Raw genomic sequence first — 12,028 nt, forward strand, 5'->3', positions numbered from 1 at the left:
ACATTAACATCACAATATTCCTTGTACGTCTAAATTAATCCCAAAAATACTATATTTTCAGAAGGAGATTTCAGATTTGTAAACCATCTGTCAATAATACAATCATTAAACTGAAAGTGAAAGAATTTGCTATGAAACGTATTTTCCTGTCCTTATCTTCTCACCACCATGTATACATTTTCGGAACACGTGTGTAAAAAAGCATTATTGAGATATAACAAAACCGATCGAATACTATCGTTTGTCCACTCGATATAAAATTTTATAGGAAATAAATATTTTAATATCGTTTTCGCAGTAAGGCGATAAATAAACTTATTTTAGGACTAGTTTTACTCTTTTCGTTTACACAATTTATATTTTAACGAACAGAGTAGGCAAAAGTAAGGGAGCAAATTGACAAGAGCTTAATTCTGCATACACTAGTTTATGATTTCCTAGTGCTCTTTAGATGACTTTTGATGCTTTAACATCAGCCCTCAGATTCCCTCAAAGGAATAGTCCTTTGGGAATTGCAAATATTTTCGCACTTGCTTACTACGAGTTCATGAATAGTTTTATACAGTTGAATTGTGAAGTTTTCAGAGATTACAATTTTTCATTATTCATTTGGAGTACTGTCGGAAAATACGTTAGTTTTAGTGAACTACATTTGTTACGTAGTTAAAACATATGTAGGTGAATTCAGTATAACGTACGGATTTGTATGAACTATTCTTGGACTTTCCATAAACACGTCCTGAATTTTTATTATTCATATGTGTAATCTCTCTTGGCTATTGTTTTCAATGTATTCATTGAATGCAAGGGATATTTAAATTGATTATTTGAGCACCAGATTGGTAAAAATATGAAAATCTCGGATTTCAGTTACAATAAATGTAATGTAAAAATCCAAAATGGAATATTTAGTCAATAATCCATACAAAAAGTGATATCAATTGAAAAAATTATAATTTTGGTAATCTAAGTGGGTAAAGAAAGAAAGGAAAACAAACAAGAGTAGGTTATAAGAAGCTGCTATTAAATGGAAAACTATGGAAGTGAGATCAACAGCAGCATACTTCGATAGCAACAAAAAATTAAAAACTAGGTGTCAAAGAAGTGATTGAAAAAACTAATGAAGGCTCTGTAAAGGAGAAGGAATTAATTCACGACAAAAAAATAAATAATGTAAAAAGTGATAATGAGTCAGATGAGGCAAAGGTAAAAGGAGAAATGAAGCTTAACGAAGGAGCGATTTGGACACTGATAGAAACAAGAGAAATATAGGGCTCACAAATTGTAGCTTTGCCAGAAACTGAAGACAAAAACAAGGACTAACTGGATTGAGAGATTATTAAAATGTTTAGCAGAGAAGGTCGAAGCTTACATGAAAAATGCAATGAAAATAAAAGACTGCAATGGAAATGGAAAACTGCTAGTTGAATTAACAATGGAACAAACACATGAGGAAAGTATACAAGAGCGGCCGTAGGACATAGCACAGGAAGTGACTATATAACAGCTTCAGGAAAAAAAATATAACAAAAGTGGACCCAAGAAACACGTGAGAGTTATTCTCAGAATTTTAGGTCAACCATTAGTGCGAGTATTTGAAAATATAAAATTAAAAAAGGAAAATTTTCAAAAGTGACACAATTAATTGGCACTTTATGTACGATAATCGAATGCTTCAATAAATTCTGCGAATTTTTGATTCCACAAGACCTAGTCTATCTCTTCAAATAAGAGATGGGGCAGAGTGGGAACTATGTTATGAAATTTTGCTTCACTGAGTTTTATTAACTTGATATTTTTTGAAAAAGCTTTTGTACAGTGATGGAAAATATATAAATTCTAAGTATTTTAAGTCGCTAGGTGAATGCGTTGTTTGATATATTTTAGATATTGTGATTTCTCTTGACAAATTTAAATAAAAATATAAGCTTAAGTAGGTATTTTGAAATTGAACTAAATCAACATTAAAATAACGGAAACCGCATGTCGATATCTTTTTTCTATCCCAAGATATCTTCAAACATCATAGTTTCGTTCACCCAAACAAAAATTGAAAATTTATTTTGAATGGAAAGTTTTTACATGAGCCTATTTGCAGTAATTCAAACTGTTCTCATAATAATATAATTATTGTCGATAGATGGCGTTATCTAAAAATAAAGTTGATTTTATTAACAATGAGAAAAATTTATCAAACAAACCATGTAACAAATCTAGCAATTAACAACTTAGATTACTCACTACATAGTTATTGGCGCCTTAGATGTACAATATGGCGTCCATCATTTTCTATACATGGAATCTGTTCCTGAGATATGGTTCTTGGTTGATCTTCTGATGGAAGAACCAGATTGATCACGTACAATAACTTATGAAGAGGAATCCACAAAAAACTCAGGCAATGTCAGGATGTCCGAAGAATGAAAGAGTGATTGAAAAAACTGACGAAGCTATGTCAAATACTGCCCCAAAGCTGTCAAGAAAAATAAAATAAAATAAGAAACAGAATTGCGGAAAGGAACAAACTGGATAAAAAATCAAGCTGGATGAAAGCAATTAAGATAAAGGGGAAACTAGAAATTACCAGAAAATTGGAAAAAGTGAGAAGAAGAAAACCGAAATAACAGGGCATCGCAGAAACGGAAGAGGAGAACTAGTGGTGGTTGCAGATATAAGGATAAAAATATAGGCATACTATTTCAATGTTAAATACTAAGAACGGAGAAGTATAGATGTTCTAGCTAGTTCAAAAATAAGAGCAAGAGAACAACTGTATATAACTGAACAAAAAACGAAATATATGGTTATAGAAAGGAACTCCCAAATATTGTTTTGAAGAGGTAACTTAATTTGGATGCCTGGGGGTAACAACTAGAAACAAAATACAGAAATTCGAGAGGTGGAAAGAAGAATTGGAAAGGGAGGCAAGGAACCATAAAAGCAGACTTAAATTTCAAAATATTATTAAGATCAACAAATGTTAGAGTATATAAAACATTTATTCGTTCTACAGTACTCTTCTTTTTTCTTCGAATTATGGATATAATTATTATAAGCACTCTGCACTTGGTGTGTAATTTCATTAGTGTAAACTTGAGCTCTTTTATTGCAATTATCTTGAATGTTTTTTATGTAGTAGTAATTTATATAAGTCCAAATTTATCATGTTACGTAGAGGTAAATATTTTAAGATGTCAACTACAACTAGTCAATCATAACTTGTTTTCAGCCCTTCTAATTCGATACCTCATTCTTTCAACATGATAATGATAACCAGCATGGTAAATGACTGGCATAAATATAAGAGGTAAGTTGAAAACTAATTTATCAAGAATTTATTGTGAAGTTTTAAAATCATCTCATTATGGTAATCTCCCGTAGTGTTGTTGAACTTAAAAATAAATTGAGCAGTTAGAAAAAAAAATCTATACTTCTAGAATGAAAATAATCATTGTCTAAACTTTTCATACTGATGGGCGTACGTGGTAACTTCGACCGTCACATCTCGTTACCTGTAAATACTATAGCAACAAACTATCATTGGACAATAAATAACAATTTTGTCCTGTTGTTTTAGGTAACACTAAAATAAAAGAGCCCATTGTCATTTACGTAAAACTCAACTCAATAGAAAGCTAAAAAGTTCTTACCAGTTTTACCTGCAGTATCTCCTCTTTCATTTCTATCTCCATTATTAGCTGAAAAAAAGAAAAATACTGGATTACTACGATAAATAAATCTCAATAAATTTCAATAAAAGTACAACTACCAATCAGATAAAAAAGTGAAGAAATGTGGAATATAGGAAAAAATAATGTCAACATTTTGCTTCAAAATTTTATTGGCAAAACAATTCTCTATACTTACGCACAGTTTGAATTCATCTACCATTTAATCAAGTCCATTTGAAGTATGTTTCAAGTATAATCTCTCTATAAAGAATGTTCCCGATGAGTGATTATTTCTAAAAAGCCGTTTATCCAAATTATGCTAATTTTTAAACTCTAGGTTTACCGTGCATCTTCATCCTTTCTGTACTCAAATCCAATTCCCAATTGTTGTACATAATATAAACATTTCCAGCATGTTTTTGGAAACAATTTTGAGCGTTCCGGCCAAACAATGTCTTCATATTTTCTGGTGTTCTGCGATTCTCATTTGTTCAAATAATTGATACGATATATTTTCAAGATCAAATTCCAGTTCCATTCTCCCTTTTACAGTACCTGGTGATAAAAATTCAACAGAAAATTTTATTTACAATACTATTGTATGAATATGAACTCACCTGACAAATCAGACACTGAATTTCAGTCAAATTATGCCTTTGAGAAAGCCTAGTTATTATCTCATATACTACTTTTACCTCAAAGTAATATTGGTGATACAATATATCTTTTTCTACACATTTGCATACTTGTGGGGTGCTTTCTAAAGTAGTAAAGTGAATGTATATTTTCAATACATCCCAATCTTATAATTTGTAATATATAAGCATGATGTGTCTAATGTACATGCTTAAAAATAAATAAATTATCAGCTTATTGACAAATGAATTCAATACTTATATTATATCATAAGATTCTATAATCTACTCTCAAATTTTATGAGTATTGATTGGTTTCTATCACAAAAATAATACTTATAATTCCAATTATAATTCCTATATAATTTTCAGTGATTTTTAAGCATAAACGTTATGACTATACACAAAAATTAACTAACTTCCTCATATCTTTTGAAATTTTACTTGTGACAAACAGCACTGCAACTTCAATTTGAATTTTTCTGTTTAAAATACTGTTTGACAAAGTTTTAACTCATTACAAGTAATGGCTACCATTTTTACGTAAGCCTTCTTTACCTCTATATAGTTTGATAAAGCAGAAGAAAATGGAGGGCTTGGTATTAAAACGGATGATTACAGTTTAAAACATTATCGAAAAGTATTTCCTGACGGTCCTGCTTCTAGGTACGGATTAATGAAGGAACAACATTTTCATTAGAAACTCTTGCTTTATTTTTATATGGGCTCTAAAATTACGAGTCATGTTGAAACAATTCAGACGTGCTCGAAGTGAATTGATTGAATTCAATCTTGCAAAATGGAGCTTCTGTTAAAAATGATGTTTTTTACCATCTACTTTTTACTATTATGCATACGGGTTGGCTCATTTGGATAACGCAAAAAAATCAAGTTTCCTTAATGTCTTCCAGAAAAAATAGAGACAATGAGGAAATATTCAGAAGCCGAAGTGAAACCTAAATATCTATTGTTTCTTTAATAAACAAGAAAATAAAAGAATGACTAGAATTTATGCTAATACGTCTTGCGATAAAGCAACAGTTTGCCGCTCGATTTTGAGGTCACTATTTTTATATTTAGTATGTTGAATAAGTAAAGTAAATTGTTTATTGTCGATGTCTGATATGATTTATTTCATTTCCATAAGTCGATTTTTTTACCAGTACACCTTTTATGTATTTTCAGCTCTTCATATTATAGTAATAAGTTACTTTCAAGCTTCCACTATGTGAAGCAGGAAAGACAAACGGTTATATCATAATTCTTCAAGGATGCCCAAGAGTTATCTGAAAATTATCATTACCACAAAATGAAAATTTGTGAGAACATATTATAAAAGATAAATGCACATCCTCATTTTACAAGTAATTTAGTTGTTACGATGAAGTCACAATTATGTTAAATGGTACAATTAATCGCCATAATTGTAGATATTGGAACGATACCAATCCTAGATGTATAGAACACATAACACACACAAGTTAATATTACGGCAGGTATTATCGATCCCACTGTTTTGGTACCATTTTTTGTAGAAAACAATTTGAACGCACCAAAGTAATTGGAAATAAAATGCTCCCCGCTATAAGAAATGTAATAATGCAAATATCAGCTTGTATAGTCTCAAATAAAAGGAAGAATATAATTTAAACACTTTTTTTCGCGAATGGAAGAAGTTGACCTTAGCAATTCTATGAGTGAAAAAAGACATCAAACATACAATAGATGTATAATGTGTGCGTTTTTTTTTACTTTTTGCTTCAATTCTACAAAAAATCTAATTTGAAGTATAACCGCGTTTAGCTACTACATTTCAATAGTAACAAACACTTGTTGTCGACTATGATTACAAATATTGTCCGACCCTTAAGCTTTTTGCTTTGACGGAACATGACAGAACCCTTTTTTAAGCGAAAAAAAATTATTCACAAGGTTGATGTGGGTCGAATGTAACGAGCAACTTCACACAACAAGTGATCCTGACATCCCATTATCTGTTTCTTCTTATAATATTTCAGAAATCATGTCAAAAATCAAACGGCTACATAGAAGAGCTCTATTCAGAATGAACACGTGCTCATAAATGTCGTATCTTAGTAAAATTGAACTTAACAATGCATACAAGGAAAATATTTAACGACGTAAATTGGAGGTCATCAAGAGAAGTATATTGATAAGCGTGATTAATATAGAATTATTATGGCATAAGAGAATGCTGTAATATCTAGTCCTAAAAAATAAATCATAATAAACAGAGAAATTGCATAAGAAGACAAGAAAGAATAAGAAGAGTCATAGAATTTTCTATTTGAAATCTATAATTAGCATTAAAATGGCTCCACGACTTGAGGGATCATTTGGAGTAGTTGAACAGATTGGACATGCGATATTGTCTCGAATAGTTCCACATGAAGAACCGGAGGTAGAAACGTAACGAAAAACAAAATTTAGTGTATCTCTTCTTTACTCCGAACCAAAAGAACAATCCTGAAAACCGATAACAAAAACGTTTCTTTTGACAATCATAGCAGCGATGAACTCAATTTTCCCCTCCACAATCCCATCATTAACTAAATCCTTAAGTCTACATTTAAAATTATTCAATGGAATTGTGATAGATATTTCCTCGTTTGGAAAGAATCCAGCAAATAATCACAGCAGAACGTCCATTGCAAGATATTAAATCTCTTAACTGCTTCTCCTATTTAGAGTTATCCTGAGCTCTATATATCTCCAAAAATACTACACCCGGACCTGATGATATCCCGTATATATTTCTTAAAAAAAATTTCATTGGTGGCTCACAAGTTTCTAGAATGTTACAATTTAATATAGTCTACCTACCAATTCCCTGATTACAGCTGACAACTATGATAATTCTTATTAAAAAGCTCAACCTAGTTGCTACTTCTCGAAACTCTTTCCACTCTATATCACTCACTTGTACAATGTAGAAAATAGTGGGAAAATGGTAAATGAACGTGTCCTCTGGTTTCTAGAATAATATAATGTTATCTCAAAAGAACACGGATTTCGACGAGCTAGATCATCTTAAGACAATCTAGTCGTTCTTGAACCCCCTATATCAGTGGATCACTGTAACATTTTTAGTCTAAAATTCTACTCCCGACCCGACTGAGAAACAAGAAATCTTAGAAATCAAACGCTTACAAATCCGACCTCGATCTTTTAAACTCAGCGCATAATATTCTTTATACGCCCTATATCTGTGTCTAGGTGCTTTTCGGTCTAGCCTTAGAGAAAGCCTTTACTGTGGAGCTAATGAATCAGACGACAACAAGTTCTTCTTTCTTAAGCTGCCTTTGTACCTCTAGTTCCTCAGCCCTATTTAGCCTCTATTTATAACTACTACCAAAAACTTATACCATCTATCAACCATCCCACTAATAAAACCAATCCCATTATTTTATCACAACTTCTCGACGGCATAGACCTGACAAGCTCTGTTCTATTGAATTTCCTGAATTCGACACATCTCTCAGGATATACGAAAAACACTCAAAACCCAAACAAGCAATTGAAAATGCCGCCAAAGAAGTAATTAGTTGCAACTATGATTTAATTTCATAGACATCATAAATTACTGGGAGCAAATTTTCTTCGTATTTAAATCCCTTATGGATGTGAAACTTTACTATAAACTATAGAACAATAGTATATTGATAATGTGTTAACGTATATACTAACATATTGTAATCACACCTGTATAAATGGCGATAGTAGCCATGCACATTAAAAAGAAATAAAAAAAATATTGTTGAAATTTCTATTGAACGGTGAATATAAAACAGGTGGTCTATTCCCATTAATTCAAAATTATTATTATAATCTATTTAATTTATTTAATTGAATATTTGAAGATTTTACGATTATAATACTTTCATGATTGCCATCTATAACATGCTAGTATTACTATGAATATCGTCACTTTCACAACATTGGTTTAAAATGTTGTTTTCGAAACGGAAGAGTCAATATTTCACTATATTTTAATTTATATCTTTTTTAGTGTATTTCCCAGCTTTTAATGCTTTAGTTGATCCGTACCTCATAAATAATACGTGAGCTCATCCAGATAAATTGACAATTTTTTTTGGTATTTATTATTCAGTGCAATCTTTAAATAATCTGATCTTTTTGCTTTACTTCCTATGAAACAATCTGCACGAACGACATAATCATTTCTACTCAATCTTACGCATCTGGAAAACGCCGTGTAAACAATAAATGATCAATTATCATGCACGTCTCTATCAGAGGAACGTTTCAGGCAAAGAAATATTGAGTAATTTGGAGTTAATTGGATTTCCAGTTACTGTTATTACAATTGTTATCCTTTGTTAGACAAACCATTTGTGACTTACGAGCTAAAATCAGTACTGATTAATCTTTATGAAGAGTAAATGAAATTTAATCTCGAAAATGTTACCCACAATATAGTAACGTTTGCGTACGTATTTTATGTCCGTTCTAAACAAATATCCTTCATTTTATGAATAATTTCTGTTTTATGAGAAAATATTGTATCTTAAGGATACATTACGGCAGCATTAGATATATGACAAATATCTATATCCCTGAACCAATTAATCTTACATGTATTAAGTTTTCCAGTTATTCTAATTCAGATCCTGAGCTGAGAACATATATGGAAAGCAGAAATACTAACTTCTAATTTTATGAAAATCTATTGAAATACAATTTTTCACTATATCATATGTATTGAAAGTTTGACGTCTTCATAGATATAGAGTTTTTTTATTTTTTATTGAAATAGAGTTGACGGAAACAGAAAATGCTCCGTTGTATATTGTACCAAAAAATTGGAAAATAAAGTATGAGAACTGATAACCGAAGAATAAAGAAGAATATTAGAATGTGGTTAAGTTTGTTTTCGTATCGTTTCATTGGTTCTTCATTTACGATTTGATACTCACTTCACTACTCCACTTAGATAATTCAAGGAGAAATAACTGTATTGTTCTATATTTTTAGAGGTCAGAAATCTTTTTAAGAAATGACTTTCATTTTAACATTACGAGTGTACAATAATGACACTCCTTTATATTTCTTCTAGTGGATTAATACATTTACACTTCTGAAATGGATGCTATGCTTTATTTAGCACCGTGATTCTCGAAGTTGTCCAGATGGATCATCAGTGGTACACGGTATACTCGACAGAGATCTACGTTGGGTGAGACAAAAAATGGAGGTTCACAATCGTAACCGGATTCCATGAAAAGTTATTTGGTTTCGATAGTGAAGAACTAAAATGATGCCTTGATTTCTCCTATCAATATAGGAAGATAATATTTAAAGAAGCTCAGCGATTGTTACTTGCATACTCCATATTCAGTACAATGCGTCGATATTTGCCGTTGCACCCTCGGCCCGTTCCCGTCAGTAACGCTTATTCAGACGAGGAAATTAATACAACTTGTGGTGTATGTGCTCGCAATCTGGCATGAACTTGTTTGATTCTTCACGAATATAAATAAAAATGCAAAGATTAATGTTACTCATTTGTTTTCGGAATTGAATCGATATTATTGTTGGACAGTGACAGAATTTGTTTCCAGAGTTTCGAAAATAAGAGCAAAGTTAATCAAGTTTAGTGATTCCCAGTGTCGGAAAAGTAAGTACCCACCTGCCAATTTGTTATATGTATATAGTTTTGAAAACGGTGAGAGAAAGTGGAGAGTGTATTACTACGTGAGAAGCTACTCGAGCTTAACACTAATAAGGAAGCAAAAGTGATATTTGAAGAGGGCATTAAAACTTTTCACTACAGGTAGAAATACTCGAAAAATATACTGGGCTGTGGATGTTTTCCTCATCATATCTTGTCGAAAAAAGTTTTAGTACTGTTACAAACTTATGAAAAAAAAGGAAGCAGATTGAATATCATAGAACGGGAAGATTTGCAGTTATTACTTACTAAACTCAAGCCAAATATTGATAATTTGCTGTCAATACGTAAACTACAGTCCTCACATCGAAATAATATTCTTTTTTTGGATGTTTTTTGTAATTACCGTTGTAAAAGTTACGTTACGTAACTTAAGTTTATAATTTTGATTATATTACGACCATTATAACAATAATAATTAATAGTGTCATAATTTAAATATTTGAACAAATATCTACAACTCAATGAAATATACTATATTTCTGTTTACCTCTCCGACTCACAGCACAACCAATTAAAATTGGATCGAATTTGTTCAGTTAATTTTATAATCAAATAATTAACTCTATAAAGCAATAAATTCTATCCTTTTTCTTTGAAAATTGTTAATTCATCGTTGAAACTCAGCAACAACGCAATTTTCTATAGATAGATAGATCTAATCTTTCGAGATCTGAAAATTGGTAGTAATGTAGCAGCAGGGGCTATGATTTAGCACATTAAGTGACAAATACTTCATTCATACTCCATTCCGAAAGAGTGTAGAGTAATAAATTAATCCTTCTCCTGGCCACCATAGCCGTAGTCACATTTTAGAACAATGTATTATTTTATTTTATTAAACCTTAGGAAATGAATCCAACATTTATTTTCTAAGAAATTTATTGCATCAAGTTCAAATTTCCAACTACATATGTGTATTTATCAATTCCTTTGGGGTATTTAAGGAAAGGAATGATGTTGACAAGTAAATATTTCACACCCTTTATAGAATATACCTTTACCAGACAGGTTAATTTGAAAAAGATTTGTAAAATGTTTTCTGGGAAAAATGATAATTAGGTACATTTTGCAAGAGGGTGATAAAAGATTAAAGTATGAGGTATACTTAAATGGTTATTAACAAGCTTCAGTTTAAGGAAAAGTCCTATAAAAGAAAATTTCCAATACACAACTGCATTTCTAGCGCAGTGTTTGTCACAGAAGCGTTTACAAAACTTCTTGTGTGCTAATATCGGTAATCGTGGAAGACCTTATGATGAGAGAGCTCAGTTATTAAATAATGTATATCTCATTTGCAACCAAATTCTAAAATTGTGAAACGTTTAAAGAAGTGAACAGAGAAAAGTTGAACAGGTATTATCGGCACCATTGTTCAAGGGCTATTCATTGTGGACGGAAACTCGGAAACTTGAGAGGATCAAAGTATTTACGAGTTATGGGAAAACCATGTAATTCCAGCAATAAGAAATGCAGTTCAGTGTTTCTGTTCGAGATGAATGCAGTTTTCCAAGACAATAGTGTGGCGAATGGGTAGCAAGATCACCCGATTTATCGTCTTTATACTACTTTTTCTCGGTTTTTCGGAAAAAAACTATCAATTAAAAGAAAAAAGACAATTTATCATATAGTGAAATATATTATTTTCTAAATATTTTCATAAGAAAAACGTTAATATAAATTATTTCTTTCAACTGTGGAAAAAACGAAGTAACAAGGAAGGATTCTCACAACCTCACATGCTGATAAAACAAGTAGAAAAAAATTGATTATATACACCAAGAATCATCTAAATGGCTGGATATAGGACAACATAGTATAAAAACATAGATTATCCTAAAAGAATAAAAGAAACAATAATATGATGGAAGTATTAAACAAAACATACAAATTTACAGTGATGGATTGCTTGAATAGAATTCTTAGTATATTATATCATTATATAAATTATTTAGACTACTAGATCACATACCTAAATTCTGTGGTTACGTAGATATGGACGACGGACA

The 12,028-nt window shown here is 31.0% G+C and overlaps 1 protein-coding gene across 3 annotated transcripts in view; it reads right to left on the reverse strand.

Moving 5' to 3' along the window:
* The window catches only part of LOC130903948 (lachesin-like), a 343,927-nt gene that overhangs the window by 173,991 nt on the left and 157,908 nt on the right, over positions 1 to 12,028 (reverse strand). For 2 of the 3 annotated variants that reach the window (XM_057816397.1, XM_057816415.1), the window contains exon 2: positions 3,651 to 3,698. In XM_057816397.1, the coding sequence (XP_057672380.1) occupies positions 3,651 to 3,698 (48 nt within the window). The remainder of the gene's footprint in view (positions 1 to 3,650; positions 3,699 to 12,028) is intronic. The other variant, XM_057816407.1, reaches the window with a different exon arrangement.

Source organism: Diorhabda carinulata, chromosome 1 (genome assembly GCF_026250575.1).
Source record: "Diorhabda carinulata isolate Delta chromosome 1, icDioCari1.1, whole genome shotgun sequence".
Taxonomy (NCBI): Eukaryota; Metazoa; Arthropoda; class Insecta; order Coleoptera; family Chrysomelidae; genus Diorhabda; species Diorhabda carinulata.